Consider the following 16,160-nt stretch of genomic DNA (forward strand, 5'->3'; position numbering starts at 1 on the left):
TTCCTCCCAATTCGATGTGGCTGTCCCTGTGTGTCACCTGCCAGGGTGGTCCCTATTATATTCAGTTTATAGCCAGGGAAACTGAGACATGCATGACAGTGGTCAAATCGCTGTCAAGGTCACTTCGGCAGTAGTGGCCAAGCTGGGCTTGAGGCCTGTGACCTGACACTGCAGTGGAGAAAATTGATGCCCCTCATGCAATGGCCCAACTCCTGCTCTGTGTCCCTCCCCAGGTGCACTGAGCCTCATCTCCAAAGTCACAGACCGTGCCAACGACAGCATGGAGCAAGGGGTGAGTGCAACCCGGTGGCCCCCTTCCTCAGACACAGGTTCCAGGCACCTCCCCACCAGCTCTGGCCAGCCTTCCGATGCCCACTCCTAGGGGCTGCAGGCAACCATCTCTCTTGTGGGACTCTGCAGAGAACCGTGGGTTCTGGCTCTGACACTTGATATGTGACCTCAGGCACTGCGTGCCCCTCTCTGCGCCTCCGGTTCACTGTTCAAACAATGAGAATGGCTGCAGACTTGTGGAGACCTGATAAGCAATGCCCCGATTGTGGTCTGAGGCCACCCACATCAGCTCCTGGGGTGCTTGTAAACTCCTAGTTCCTGGGCATACCTTAGATCCTCCCAGTCAGAGCTTCTGCATGTAGGACCTAGAGAGCTGCATTTTTAACAAGCACCCTGGGTAAATGTTAGGACCACAAAAGTTTGAGAATCACTAGTCCACTAGAATACGTGGCTCTAAGCACAGATCTGATTCTGACTGTGTGTGACTCTGTCTGTTAGACACTGGGTTTCTGCCAAAGAGGGCAGAGTTGATCCTGCATCCCAGCTTCATTTACGTGGTCAACAGGGTTACTTGCATCCACATGCTCACTGTCCTGCTAAGCTGCAGGCTTGCCAGCGCTCTGTGTTGAGAATGGTTCCAAGCCTGAGTCCTAGATCACTGGAAAAGAGTTCAGTGACCAGGTAGTCACGTCTTCTGCAGGCACAGAAGGGAAATGATGGCGATGTGTGCCGAGGAGGTGCTATGCTTTGCTGTGACAGAGACACAGGGCGTGCGTACAGTGAGTCATCCACAGGCAGAAGAGGAGGGGAAATTGCATTTACTGGACACCTGCTATGTGTCAGACCTTGTGCTGTGTTGGGGACTGGAGATACAAGCCCTGGAGGAAACCTCCGCTTAGTGCAGTAATAAATATGTGGATACAAATGACCATGATAAATGTCATGGGAGAATGCCACAGGGTTCAGAGAAGGGAGGCGGCCCTTCCAGCCGAGGTTGCCAGAAGAGATGATATGGGCCAGGTGTGGTGGCTCACGCCTGTAATCCCAGCACTTTGGGAGGCCGAGGCAGGTGGATCACTTGAGGTCAGGAGTTCAAGACCAGCCTGGTCAACATGATGAAACCCTGTCTCTATTTAAAATACAAAACTTAGCCAGGTGTGGTGGCATGCACCTTTAGTCCCAGCTGTTGGGGAGGCTGAGGCTAGAGAATCGCTTGAACCCGGGAGGCGGAGTTTGCAGTGACCTGAGACCATGGCACTGCACTCTAGCCTGGGCGACGGAGTGAGACTCCATCTAAAAAACAAAAAGATGCTCTGGAGGTGTCCCCGTAGGGAGGATTTGCACACATGCCAGGAAGGCAGAGGGAGAAAAGGGGTGCCAGGAATTGCGGCTGGCCTGGGCAAAGAGATGGAGGTGGGACGGTGCATGCTGGAGTTCAGAGAGCCGCCTGCCATGGCTAGGAGATGGGGACAGGATGGCAAGGTAGCACCAGAGTCCAGGGAGAGAGGTCGGGCTGGCTGGTGAGGGGTGGACTGAGAGTGGAGGCTGAACCAGCTAGGTGTGAATACATAGGCCAGTTTCCGGGCCGTTTTCTGCGTGGGTGAGACATGCCCTTTTAATCTAGTGCTCTCTTCTCTCACTCTGCTCTGAACTGACCTCCCTGCCCCTCCTCATTTTGGCCTCCTGTACATACAGTGAGAGTCCCTCAACACAGCCAAAAAGTAGAGTTGCTATGGGGTCCAGCACCCTGTCGAGGAATAGCAGCAGATGGGCTTCATTCTCCACATTTCCCTTTAGCCGGGGCTGCCTCTGCTTCCAGAGAGAAAAACTAGGTCAGGCAGGGATATGTCTTCCCTCCCACGGGGAGCTCGCACGTGCAGCCCCACCCGGAGGAGGAACCAGAGCAGCGCATGGCCAGACGCCCTTCTGGCTTTCTCTGAGGCTGAAGTTGGACGCCGTGCTGGGAAGCAGGGGCCAGCTGTGGACAGCTGCACCAGGTCTGCTCTGGACCACAGGCCCCTAGCCCATGCCTGCTTGGATGCAGGGGGAACTCTGCCTGGGACATTTACTCTTTTGCACTTTGGTGGTTTTAAGCATATTCACATTGTCATGCAGCTGTGACCCCATTCATCTCCAGAACTTCTCCTCTTCCCAGACTGAAACTCTGTCCCCGTTAAACTGGACTCCTCATTCCAGTCCCTGCCCCAGTCCCTGGTAACCACCATTCTGCTTTCTGAAAAGACTTTATTTTTTAAAACAATGTTAAATTTACTGAAAAGATTGAGAAGATAGTACCGAGAGTCCCCATGTGTCCCCCACACAGTGTTCTCTGTTATGAACATCTTATATTAGTATGCTACATCTGTTACATTAATGTACAAATATTGATACAGGATTATTAACTTAAGACCCTAGTTCATTCAGATTTCCTTAGTTTTGCCAGGTGTCTTGTTCTAGGGTCCCATCCAGGATCCCACATGCTGTTTAGTGGCTCTGTTTCTTTAGCCCCCGCTTTACTGCAGTAGTTTCTCATTTTCCTTGCTTTTGATGAGCTTGACAGTTTTCAGGCGTACTGGTCGGGTACATGGCAGGATGCCCTTCTGGTGGAAATGTCTGGTGTTTTTCTCATGATTAGACTGGGTGTATGGTTATTTGGGAAGAGGCTTACAGAGCAAGGTACTTTTCATCCCATCATATGAAGGGCACATACTAGCAACAGGATTTACCACTATCGATGTTGACCTTGTTCACCTGGCTAAAGTCACCTGGTGGCAGGTTTCTCCACTGTGGAGCTGCTCTCTCTCACCCCTGCCTTTTCTATGCCCTTTGGAAGAAAGTCAGTTTGTGCAGCCCATTCTTAGGAGCGGGGGGTTATGCTCCCTCCCCTTGAGGGCACCATATCTACCTAGGTTATGTGGAATTCTTCTGCCTGGGAGATTTGTCTCTTCTCCCTCATTGGCTAGTGTATCTAGTCATTATATATAAAGAAGTCATTTATATCAGTATATATATATGTGTGTGTGTATATATATATATACTGATTATGGACTGTTATAATCCAACACTTCCTTATTTATTTTATTTCTTAAATTGTTTCAGCTTTGGCTGTTGGGTGTGTTTTCAGTTGGTTTCTGTGTCCTTTTCACATGGTGCCATCGATATACATTTCAGGGTGTGTGTGTGTGTGTGTGTGTGTGTGTGTGTGTGCGTGTCTGCGTTTTGAGGACTTCCTTGCTTTCTGGCAGTGCAAGGTGCTCCAGGATCCCGCACCTTGTGTATTTCCTGCCCCAGTCTTAGAATCAATCATTTCTCCATGGAGCCCTGGTTGCATTAATTGGATAATAATATTAGAAGCCAAGATACAGGCATTAGGTGCACTCACTGGTAATGTGGTATCATTTCTTTTACACCTCCTTAGCTGACAGCAAAGAAAGCCTTTGCATATGCCCATATCTGTAGATATTTCTGTACATAACCATCTGTATCTGAATATTAAACTAACCTTGAGTTTTATTTTGTTTTTTGTAGAGATTGAGGTGCCACTATTTTGCCCAGGCTGGTATCAAGCAGTCCTCTTGCCTCAGCCTTCCAAAGTGCTGGGATTATAGGCATGAGCTACCATGACTGACCTTTATTTATTTTTATTTTATTGTATTTTATGTATTTGTTTTTTATTGTGAGTTTTTACCAATGTTTCCCATTCTAATCATGACCATACTAGCCTCCTCCCTTGCCTATCTGTAAATTCTCACTCCAACCGTGAGAAGCCTCATTCCTACCACCCATTAATTTAATTGTTCAGTTTACCTTAATTTGTGAAAGATATTTTTCCTGGGTGTAGAAACCTGGATGGACAGTTTTTCTTTGCTGCCACTCCACTGTCTTCTGGCATACATCGTTTCTGGTGGAAAGTCTGCTGTGATACTCACGAGTGTCTGTCTGTGTAATGTGTCCCTTTTCTCTGGCTGCCTTTAAGATCTTCTCTTCTGATTTGAGTTTGGGAAGTTTGGCTGTGATGTGTCTGTGTGTGTTTTGTGGGGAATGGGGTGCTCTTTATCCAGTTGTGATTCTTGAGCTTCTTGGATCTGTGGTTTGTTGTCATTCATTAATTTTGGGAAATCCTCTTGGATGCTCTGTTCTTTTTCTCCACTCTATGTGTTTCAGTGTGGATCATCTCCGCTGATCTGTCTTCAAGCTCGTGGAGTCTTTCCTCAACTGTGTTCTGTTTGCTGCTAAACCCGTCAAAGGAATTATTTGTTTCTCATCCTGATTTTTTACTTTTAAAATTTCCATTGGACTCTCATGTATGGTTTCCATCTCTGCCAGAATCCTCCATCTGCTCACAGCTGCTGTTCACCTTTCCCACCAGGTCCTGTTACCCACCAGTCAGAGCTGCTTTAGGGTCTGACGGCTCGGACAGCTGTGTTCCTTCTTCACTCTGGTTTGATGCAATGCTTTCTCCTCTTGAAAATGAGTTGGGGTTGGGGATTTTTTTGCTTGCTTTTTTGTGTTCCTCATAACTTGTTATTGAAGGCCAGGCATTATGAGTAGAAGCACTGTAGAGACTGAGGTAAACCGTATTTACCCCTCAAGGTGGGCAAGCCTCTTTTTGGTCATGGCTGTTCACGGTAGGATACAGGGCAGTCGGGTCAGTCCAGTCAGCACCTGATCGGGGTTTGGGTTTTGCTGCCATGTCATCAACCTTCAGTGACTGCCAGGCTTCATGTTCCTCCAGTGGGGGCTGCTGTGACCTGTGGGGTAGGCCAGAAAGCTTTTCTTTCATTCCTGCTCCATATTCAGCTTTTAGCCCTCCCTGCACCACACGAAGGCCCTCTCCTCATGCTCTTGCCCTTCTCAGAGGCAGGCTACTGTCCCATGTTACTTAGTGCTGGGCTTATGGTGGACACATGCCTCCATCTGAAGCAGGGCCTGTGAGCCAGGCTCTCACAGCATTCCTGCCCCTCCCCTCCATGGCAGATGAGCTCTGTGGCTCTGTGGCTGGCCTTAGACAGGTTTCTGGCCATCCCCCAGCAAGGTATTGGTGCATAATACTGGATCCAAGGGGTTACCACCCCCCTCCTATGGTGCAGCTTTTGCTCTCTTTCCCTGGAGCAGTAGATCTTTTCCTGGACTCTGGGGGTGGGGGGTCTCCCGGCCTCCCACTGGAACTGAAGCCTTGCATGAGAGAAGGCCTGAGGAAGTGGGCAGGGCTTTGCATGTGGCCCCGCCTTGCCCTGGTCTTTCTTGTGGGCACGTGGCAGAGACTCGTGGATGAGAGCTTGCGATTGAGGACAGGTTCCCTCGGGTCTGCAGCTCCCCATTACTCTAAACTAGCACCAGCCCATACTTGTCCTTTAAGAATTCATTAACATTTTCGCTGCTTTCTTCTTACCTTCCTTTACACCAGCCACCTCTGCCTCCTGTGTGTCGCCAGAGGTGTGGCAGTTCCTGTATCTCAATCCTCCATGGACAGGCTTGCCGGGCGGAACCTAGTTCACTTGGTTGCCTTGTGACCCCAGCTCTCCCACAGGCTGAAGCAAAGTTATGATTTTGAAGGTTATCTGGCTTTTTCACGCTACAGTGAGAGCAGTGTTCTCTTGTACTTCCTGTATCATAAGTCGAAATGGAACCACAATTACTCATTTTTTACTGCATAGGATTTTATGCCCAAAACCATAGATAATGGAAAGGACTTTTCAGGGCAAATTGTCTACCCACAATGCTCACCTTACAACTTTAGAACCTGCCCTGTGAAAGGTTCAAGGGGCACCTGCCCACAGGGTGGGCGCTTGTTGTATCTAGGATTATAGGGTGCTGTGCAGAATATACAGGGGGCCTGTCATTTTACATTTTGTGGCTAACCCAGTGAGGTACTGACAGGGCACACTTATTTTTCTAACCATGAGGCTCCACAGAGTGTGGACCCAGTTTCCTCCACAGGTTTTATGGGCTACCAGCCAGAAGGGCATGAGTCCAGCCTTGGGTCCGGTGAAGTCCCCATGCTCCAGGCCTCGTGAGGGACATAGGCTTAGAGAGCGTAGGAGCAGTTTTCCAGAGAAACACAGGGATGCTGGACTGCACAGCGAGGCCAGGCAGCTGGTTCCACAGCACACAGAGCCATGGTGGTGGCTCCCTGCAGACCCAGGCTCGGGTCCCAGTCCTGCCTCATACAGGAGGTTGGATTTGGGGCAGGCCTTTCCGGGCTTCATTTTTGTCTGAAACAGAAGCAATGCCATGGCTTACAGAGGAGATAAGACGCCTGGAAGGGGCCCTGACCATCTCCCCCTCACCCCATTCCCACCCACAGGAAAACCTGCAGAAGCTGGTCCACATTGAGCACAGCGTCCGGGGCCAAGGGGATCTCCTCCAGCCAGGAAGGGTGAGTGCCGCCGCCATGGGCAGGGGCAGAGGGTGGCTGGGCGAGGCTCCGATAAGCCCCATTGTTCACTGGGCTGGCCCCAGACAGGCCTGGCTGCAGGTGCTGTCTACCCGTGGAGGGCAGGCAGGCGGGTGGGCGTGGGCTCACTGGATTCTCCTGGCCGGGGCCCTCAGCTACCTTCCCTGGGGTTCTCCACCCCATGTGTTGCCTGCAGAGCAGTTAAAGACTCAGCGCCAGTTTTTTTCGTGTTGCCTGTGGCTCTCCTCACTTCCAAGAAGAGGAAGCACCAAGTATTTTCAGTGCCAAGTTGCTGGGAAAACAGAAAATGATCTCCCAAGAGCAAGCCCCTAGAAAACTTCTTAAAGATAACATTCTTGAAGAGATAAATTCACTCTCTTTAAAGCTTCCAAATGGAAAATGTAAAACTCAGCTTAAAAACAGTAAAAAGTATGTTCATTACTAGTTATGCTCCATAAAGGACAAGAGACAAAGGAATGAAAGTGCATGCTCAGGGGAATTTTCCTCGAGGTTAGCAGATGTCTTATGGGACTGAGACGCTGTCAAGTTACATTTAGTATTTTGGCCAGGATCATGAGTTTGGTAAATTGTTTCTTAAACATCTATTTGTAGCTCCAGAATTAAGGGGACTGTAGCGGCTGTTCCCAGGTCTTTGGCTGTTTTAGACCTTCAGAGGCTCTGTTCTGAACGGACTCCTCATGGGTACAAGCCAAGGAGGGAGTCATGGCTTGGACCACCCAGAATCCTGAAAGAGACAGTCTTGAGCACCATGATCCCAAATGTTGAAATCCCAAAAGATCAAGATCCCAAAAATATAATTCTGGAAAAAATAATTTAGAAAAATATTTAAAAGATATTTATATTTTGAAAAAGGGAATTTATGGGGCCGGGCACGGTGGCTCACGCCTGTAATCCCAGCACTTTGGGAGACTGAGGTGGGCGGATCACGAGGTCAGGAGTTCGAGATCGGTCTGGCCAACATAGTGAAACCCCATCTCTACTAAAAATACAAAAAATTAGCCAGGTATGGTGGCCTGTAGTCCCAGCTACTCAGGAGGCTGAGGCAGGAGAATCGCTTAAACCCAGGAGGCAGAGGTTGCAGTCAGCCAAGATCGTGCCATTGCAGTCCAGCCCGGGCATCTCAAAAGAATAAATAAATAAAAAGAAATAATAAATAAAAAGGGAATTTATTTATTTATTTTTTTTTTTTTTTTTTGAGACTAAGTTTAGCTCTTGTTGCCCAGGCTGGAGTGCAGTGGCGTGATCTCAGCTCACCGCAACCTCCGCCTCCCAGGTTCAAGCAATTCTTCTGCCTTAGCCTCCCGAATAGCTGGGATTACAGGCATAAGCCACTGCCACGCCTGGCTAATTTTGTGTTTTTAGTAGAGACGGGGTTTCTCCTTGTTGGTCAGGCTGGTCTCACGCTCCCGACCTCAGGTGATCTGCTCACCTCGGCCTCCCAAAGTGCTGGGATTACAGGCATGAGTCACCGTGCCCGACGGGAATTTATTTAAGAAACATAAAAACACAACAGAATACTTCATAGGCCACTTTATACAATAAAATAGGCACTAAGAACATACATAATTTTGCAAGCATAAGTGCTGCTGTATGCTAACAATAGTTCCATGGGTGAAACAGTCATAAGCACACAAACCATATTCAGAAAAGAAAGGTCAAATAGGGAAATGTATCAGTGTATGTCACTATGGTTAGTAATTGTATGCACCCAGCCTTATAACTGTGGTCATCTGAAATACCATAACAAATAACCGAAGGCTTTTGATGAGCTCAGTTACAAATTGTGATGGGTCACCACAGTATATGCAGCCACCCACAGAGCTAAGATCTCAGGAAATGTTATCTTTCACAAATGCAAATGTACAAAAAGGGTATCTCCATTCATTGAGGAAGTTTGTGTTTTTAAGTACATACACAGTACTTACACACAAATTCAACATTGTGATAATGCACTTTTCTTTCTTTCTTTCTTTCTTTTTTTTTTTTTTTGAGACAGAGTCTTGTTCTGTTGCCCAGGCTGGAGTGCAGTGGCATGATCTAGACTCACTGCAGCCTCTGCCCCCTGGGTTCAAGTAATTCTTCTGCCTCAGCCTCCAGAGTAGCTGGGACTACAGGCACGCACCACCACACCCGCCTTATTTTTGTATTTTTAGTAGAGATGGAGTTTCACCGTATTAGCCAGTCTGGTCTTGAACTCCTGACCTCGTGATCTGCCTGCCTCAGCCTGCCAAAGTGCTGGGATTACAGGCATGAGCCACCGCATCTGGTTGTAATAATGCACTTTTCAGGAAGCCACATTTGTTTTTTTTTTGTTTGTTTGTTTTTTTTTTTTTTTTTTGAGACGGAGTCTCGCTCTGTCACCCCGGCTGGAGTGCAGTGGCCGGATCTCAGCTCACTGCAAGCTCCGCCTCCCGGGTTCCCGCCATTCTCCTGCCTCAGCCTCCCGAGTAGCTGGGACTACAGGCGCCCGCCACCTCGCCCGGCTAGTTTTTTGTATTTTTTAGTAGAGACGGGGTTTCACCGTATTAGCCAGGATGGTCTCGATCTCCTGACCTCGTGATCCACCCGTCTCGGCCTCCCAAAGTGCTGGGATTACAGGCTTGAGCCACCGCGCCTGGCCCGGGAAGCCACATTTGAAAAAAAAAAAACATAAAATGAATTAGAACCCCGTAAAAGTCTATATACAGTTTATACCTCCAGTATTGGAAATGATGCAGAATGTAATACAGAGCATGGTGAATTGCTTTGCCAGGTTTCCAGGTGTTCCTCAATCCAGTCAGGTTGATGCCTAAAAATTAACCATCACAAGTCCACCCCTTGTCAGCTTGGCCCCCCTCACGCATCTCCTTAAATCATACTTAATTTCCAAACAAAGATAACAACAGGGTAATAATTCCACCTAACATAATGCAGCTCTCCTGTGATTGTGATTTTCAGAATTTTGTGAGTGTTTTGTTTTTTTGAGACAGGATCTTATTAAGTTGCCCAGGCTGGTCTTGGACTCCTGAGCTCAAGGGATGCTTTCGAGTAGCTGAGGCTACAGACACACGCCATGGCACCCAGGCTGATTTTTGGAATTTTTGATGTTAAGGATTTTAGACTTTTGAGATTTAGACTTCAGGGATTATGACATTCAGGGTGGTGTCTTTCAGGACTACGATCCCAGCCCTGCTCTAGCATATACAGCACCTCTCTTGTGAGCAGGGATTTATCTGCTAGCTGCTCTCGGGTTCTCTGGGAGGCTTTATGATTTAAGTTTCCACCAGGGGCCTTCCCCACACCCTTGTCAGGGGCATCAGCCTGACAGCCCAGTTCTGCTTCTCTCCCCACAGGAGTTTCTGAAGGAAGGGACGCTGATGAAAGTAACAGGGAAAAACAGACGACCCCGGCACCTATTTCTGGTAAGTGCCTGGTCCCCAAGCCCAGCTCAGGAACTGTCAAGTTCTGTGAGGTTTTCTAGGGCCCTTATTCAAGGACAAGTGGAAGAGGGTGAGAGGAGAGTAGAACACAGCAGAAATTTGGGGGTGAGGATCATTCCAGACAGCTGAGAGCTTCACCCTTGGACACCACAGCCTCCTGCTCATTTGTCATTTGCATGATTTGGAGTGGAATGTTAGCAAGATATAGTTGCCCACATCCCTACTGTAGATATCTGTCAACCACCTTATCTAACGCTCAGAGAACCAAGGTCCAGAAAGGAAAGTCGCTGTAGCCAGGCCTCCCGGGAGGATGGTGGCAGAAGCCTAGGAAGGAGCCAAGGGTTGTGACCCAAGTCCTGCACTTTCTCTACTGTGCAGGAGACAGGACGTGATTTAACATTTTTGCTTATGGACAGCTGGAGTCTTGCATACCAGGGACTGTGCAGGCCTAGGGTGTAGCTGTATCGGCCTTAGTGGCTGTTGAGTGCCCCTGTCCTGAGACCCCCAAGTGGCCATTCCTTTCAAGCTCTCTGCTGGGCACAGTTTTTCTCTTGCTCCTGCACTTCTGCTGTCATTCGTTGTTCCTGTCCGCCATGGCTGCCTCTCCCAGCTTCCTCATACTTCGTTAGAGCACCGTGGCAGTGGGAGAGACAGGCTGTGGTACGAGTCTACAAACTCTCTGTTCCAGGCGTTGACTGAGCACCTCGTGTGTGCTGGTGCTGGAAACAAAGAAAGAAAAATCCCAGGTCTTGCCCTCAGCCATCAGAGTCTAATGGGAGGGAGAAGCAAGCAGACAGCCCATTGTAAATGCAGAGTTAGGAGCGTGATATGGAGGGAATCTCGGGTGCAAAGAGGACTAAGGAGGGCCGGAGGTAGAGAGAAGAGGAGCCACAGCCACGACAGCGCTGCCGTGTATGGAATATCTGCTGGGTGCGCACGCTGTGCTCAGTGTTTTATATGTTTCCTGAAGAAAATTCTACCTGAGGTCAGCCCTGGAGGAAGGATGGAAGTTTGGCAGGTGCACCAAGGAAGGGCATTTCAGGAGAGGGAAGGGCCTAAGCAAAGGATAGAGGCATGAGGAGTGTGGTGTCTTGGAGGAGCTCTGTGAGCCTCAAGAAGCCTTTGTCTGCAGCCAGACCCTTCTGCTCCTGAGTGGGGTCTTCCCCATGCCCCAAATAGGCCCTGCCCATAGAGGGGCCACTTGAGGGCTGAATTCCAGAGAGAGCTGGTGGCGCTGGAGAAATCCTGAGCCTGTCTAGGAAGTATGTAGCCTGCAGTGCTGGCAGGGTGTGCTGGGCCCGGATGACTGGTGGCCTCAGGCTCTGCATGAGGCACTAGGTGACCCAAGTCCAGAGTCTCCCTTCCTCCCCTCCCTCCTAAGAGCTGTTTCTTTCCTCCCATGAGAACCCCTCACTCTGGCTAGTCGGTGCTGCAGTGAGTGAGATTTAGCTGCAGGCAAGAGGAGAGTGGACCCCCAGGGGGAATTTTGAGAGGGATCTGAGAGCCAAGCAGCGTGTGGTTTAGATTTGGGTTCTCAGAAGGATTTCAAAGCCCCCGCAGATGCTTGAGTCCTTTTCTCTAGGTGTTTTGTTTTGTTTTGTTTTGTTTTTAACCTCTGTTTAAACACCTCTAGTGTTGGGGAACTCACTGCCTGCTGTGACATTCATTCATTCTGCAGCTTATTATCCATCTCCTGTGCGTGCCAGGAACTGTGCTGGTGTGTAGACATGGCCTCTGCCCTGCTGTGCGTCTTGGAGTCCAGTGGTGGAAGACATTTTTTTTCCATGTTAGACAAGTCTCAATTTTAAAAATTCTCGGCTGGGCGCGGTGGCTCATGCCTGTAATCACAGCACTTTGGGAGGCTGAGGCATGTGGGTCACTAGGTCTGGAGTTCGAGACCAACCTGGCGAACATGGTGAAACCCCATCTCTACTAAAAATACAAAAAATGAGCCAGGCATAGTGGCGGGTGCCTGTAGTCCCAGCTACTCTGGAGGCTGAGGCAGGAGAATGGCTTGAACCTGGGAGGCGGAGGTTGCATTGAGCCCAGATCGCGCCACTGCACTCCAGCCTGGCGACAGAGTGAGACTCCGTCTCAAAAAAAAAAAAAAAAAAGATCAGGTGCAGCGACTCACGCCTGTAGTCCCAGCACTTTGGGAGGCAGAGGTGGGCGGATCACAAGGTTAGGAGATCGAGACCATCCTGGCTAACATGGTGAAACCCCGCTTCTACTAAAAATACAAAAAATTAGCCGGGCGTGGTGGTAGGCACCCGTAGTCCCAGCTACTCAGGAGGCTGAGGCAGGAGAATGGCATGAATCTGGTAGGTGGAGCTTGCAGTGAGCCGAGATCACGTCACTGCACTCCAGCCTGGGCGACAGAGCGAGACCTCCGTCTCAAAAAAAAAAAAAATTCTCTCCATTGAGGAGAGATCCCTGAATGTAGGGGCAGGTAATGAGCCAGACGGAGCTGGTTAGATCCTGCCCCCTGGGACACTTACTTCTTCTGTGACCCCTGGACAACTCACAGACATGTACGAGCCTCAAGTTTCCCACCAGGAAAAGTGGAAAGACTGGGTGGTTTTGAGAATTAAATTCCTGGCATTTAATTACGTGCCTGGGAGGTAGAAGCCACTTATCTGATAGTAGTTACAACAGTTTCTCCCTTCCCACTGACAGTTGTTCCATGGGACACAGGTCCTCCCTCTCTATCTAGAGCTACAGATTTCATCAGCTCCCTGCCCCAGCACAGCCCTGCAGGGAGTGGGTCCCTGTGAATTCCCCCTCTTCAGGATGCAAAAGGGAGGCCGTACGTGATGGCAATGGGGAGGCAGATAGACCAGATGCAGACCCCAGCTCTGACAGCGACTGGTGTGAGACCCATGGGCACATCCCATTACCTCCCTAAGCCTCAGCTCCCTGATGTTTAAAACCAGGGAAGCAGTGAGGCGGCAGATGGCACAGGGTGGAGCTCTGTCTTGGCCCCTCAGCCATTTACATCTGGCCACCTCTTCTGGCCACGCCCCTCTGATCTCTGTGCCTCTCCCAGGGACCTTGAATGCCAGGAACAGACACAGCAGCCTGGCTTTCCCCAATCTGTCCTTACCCCATCCTCTACTTCATCTATCCCTGGTCTTGGCTCACTGGCCCTCACACACCTGAGGCTCTTTGAGAAGGGTGCCAGCTCCTCCCCTTCAAGCCAAGCTCAGATAGCACTTTCTATGGAAGCCTAGCCGCCACCCCCGCTTCCCCTTCCCCTCCTCCTCCTCTAGCCCTGCTTTTCCTCTACCCCACGCTCCCCTAATCTGGCATGGCCCTTTATCAGAACATCTCCTTCCCTCAGGGATAGGCCTGCGTCCCTCTGATTACCCCGCCATGATTAGGCCATAAGCTGCACAGTCTGAACCTGGGTCCTCTTGTTCCTCTGGCTCAGCGCAGCCCTTCCACTGAGCAGTGTTGATAACTGTCTAACGGAGGCATACATGGGAGTAGGGCGGCCCGACAGGTGCTCAAGCCAGGGAATGCCATGGTGAACAAACACACTTAGGAAGAATTTTTCTTCCTCAAAGGTGCCAGTTTCAGAAAATAATCTGAACTGCAGAACAGAGTTGGGGCATCTGGGCGCCCGTGCCCAGCAGTTTTATTAGACTGCGGAAAGTGTCCCACCAGGCCCCGAGGTCCCTGAGCTGCAGGTGGGGCTGCCCCCTGGTGGCTGCTTACAGTGGGAAGCCCCCCCTCCCCATTCATGATGGGCTCTTCCTCCTCCCTCCAAGCTGGGGCTGTAAAGCATGTACTTTGAAGCAGGCAGGAGAGCCATGGGCAAATTAGGAGGCAGCCTGATCCTGAACCGTGAAGGAAACCTTAGGGTGCTCATGACAGTTGCCATGGCAGCAGGAGCTTGAGGGTCCATCACAGAGAGGCTGGGGCTGCTCTCCCGAGTGACACAGGTCAGTTCTCTGAGGCTGGGAGGGTTCATGGGCAAGGTTCATGAACCTGTGTGCAGGTTCACTGTGAGAGCAGCCCTGACATTCCCTCCCGAACACACTGGAGGGACACTCATCAAACCGTACCCCTGGCTTCACTACCTGCTAGCTGTGACCTCAGGCATGACCTCTGGCCTCTCTGGGCCTCAGTTTCTCCCTCTGGGAAATGGGGATGATGATCATGGTGCCTGCACATTAGTACTGTGGGAGTGTACATGAGGACTGTGGGAGTGAAGTCAGGGGTTTAGTCCAGCCCCTGGTGCAGAATCAGTGTCAGTGCACCATATCGCCTGTCACTCTTAGAAGGCAGGGCAAGAACAGGGCTTCACAAACTAGAGCTGCAGGTCAACGCCAGCCAGATGCCAATTTTTGTTTGATAAAGTTCTGTTGGAACACAGCCACGTGCATTCTATCATGGGTCGTCTGTGGCTGCTTTGTACGGCAGCGGAGTTGAGGGGTGGAGGCAGAGGCCTGAAACATTCAACACCTGGCCCTCACAGGAAAGTGCGCCAACCCCCACCTACTCCAACTCTGTTGGGACACAGCAAGGCCCAGAGAGAGGGAGGGGTTCCTGAGGTCCCATGCGGGGGGTCAGTGGTGGGCCAAGTCTCCTGCATTGCCGTGGCTGGAACCTTGGAGTCCCGAGAAGAGCTAGCTGTGGGAAACCTCATTCTGTTCCCTCAGCAGGCTGTGTCTATCCGGGGAAAAGAAGTATTCATTCTGACTTTTCACATGCATTGTCTTGTTCCATCCTTACACACCCCTACTTCATGTTTTCCTCCATGCCTGCGGGGCTCTCCTTGGCTCATGTCAGCACCATGCGTAGAGGACTTGCCTTGGTTCACACTGGCGCCATGTGTCCAGGACTTATCCTGGTTCACGTTGATGCCATGTGTCCAGAGCTCACCCTGGTCTATGTTGGCACCATGTGTAGAACATTCACTTTGGTTCATGTTGGCACCATGTGTGTAGGGCTCATCCTGGCTGATGTTGGCGCCGTATGTCCAGGGCTCACCATAGTTCATGTTGGCAATGTGTACAGGGCTCACCCTAACTGATGTTGGTGCCATGTCTGGGGCTCACCCTGTTTCATGTTGGCACCGTGTGTACAGGGCTCACTTTGTTTCACATTGGTGCCACGTGCACACGACTTTCCCTAGTTTATGTTCCCAGGTGGAAAGGGCTCCCCCTGGTTGATGTTGGCGCCATGTGTACAGGGCTCCCCCAGTTCATGTTGGTGCCATGTGTACAGGGCTCCCCCTGGTTCATGTTGGCTCCATGTTTAGTGGGCTTATTCTGGTTCATTTGGCCCCATGTGAAAAGGGCTCACCCCAGGTTCATATTGGTCACATATGGAGAGGGCATTCTCTGTGTGTCCATGATAAGTAATGGTGGTGGTGTCGCCCATTTCCCAGAGGAAGCTGAGACTCGGCTGAGGAAAGGGCTTGGTCATAGTCTCAACGCTGGTCCGTAACATGGTCAGGATTTACAACCCTGAGTGTGATGTCATCTTCTCACACCTGAAATTGTTTAGCTAAACAGAAATACTCTCTCCTAAGGAGAAAAAGTGACTTTCATTATATGTCTTTCTGTATGCCCTGCTGTTGGGACAGCTTTAGTTGTTAATTCAACAAATATTAATTGAGCACCTACTCTGTGAAGGGACCTGGAAGTACAGCAGCAAGCAGGGCCCACCACTTCCCTCTCCTCAAGGTGTCTCCCAACCCTTCCTTAACTATACTTTATCGAGCTTTAATTTTTATAGTGAAATGCATCAACCTTAAGCATATGTGTTAGTCGGTACTGACAAATGTATATCACAGCGTAACCACCACCTGGGTCGAGATGTGGAACATCTCCAACCACCAGAAAGTTCCTCTGTGCCTGTTTGGAGTTAATTTCTCCCAACCCCGGGGGCCCCCATCAACCAGTGGCCTGACTTTCATCCCTCTTTAGATTAGTTCTGCCTGCTCTGGAATGTCACAGAAATGTCATCAAACAGCGTAACTCTCTTGTGCCTCGCTTCTTCACTCAGCATGATTTTGAGATACA

The 16,160-nt window shown here is 50.1% G+C and overlaps 1 protein-coding gene across 1 annotated transcript in view; it reads left to right on the top strand.

The window, feature by feature from the left end:
- FGD5 (FYVE, RhoGEF and PH domain containing 5) overlaps positions 1–16,160 on the top strand; it is a 123,774-nt gene that overhangs the window by 89,795 nt on the left and 17,819 nt on the right. Inside the window, exons 10-12 of the mRNA XM_050781578.1 lie at positions 234–292; positions 6,599–6,670; positions 10,042–10,110. Of these exons, the coding sequence (XP_050637535.1) occupies positions 234–292; positions 6,599–6,670; positions 10,042–10,110 (200 nt within the window). The remainder of the gene's footprint in view (positions 1–233; positions 293–6,598; positions 6,671–10,041; positions 10,111–16,160) is intronic.

The sequence above is a fragment of the Macaca thibetana genome, chromosome 2 (genome assembly GCF_024542745.1).
Source record: "Macaca thibetana thibetana isolate TM-01 chromosome 2, ASM2454274v1, whole genome shotgun sequence".
In the NCBI taxonomy this organism is placed as follows: domain Eukaryota; kingdom Metazoa; phylum Chordata; class Mammalia; order Primates; family Cercopithecidae; genus Macaca; species Macaca thibetana.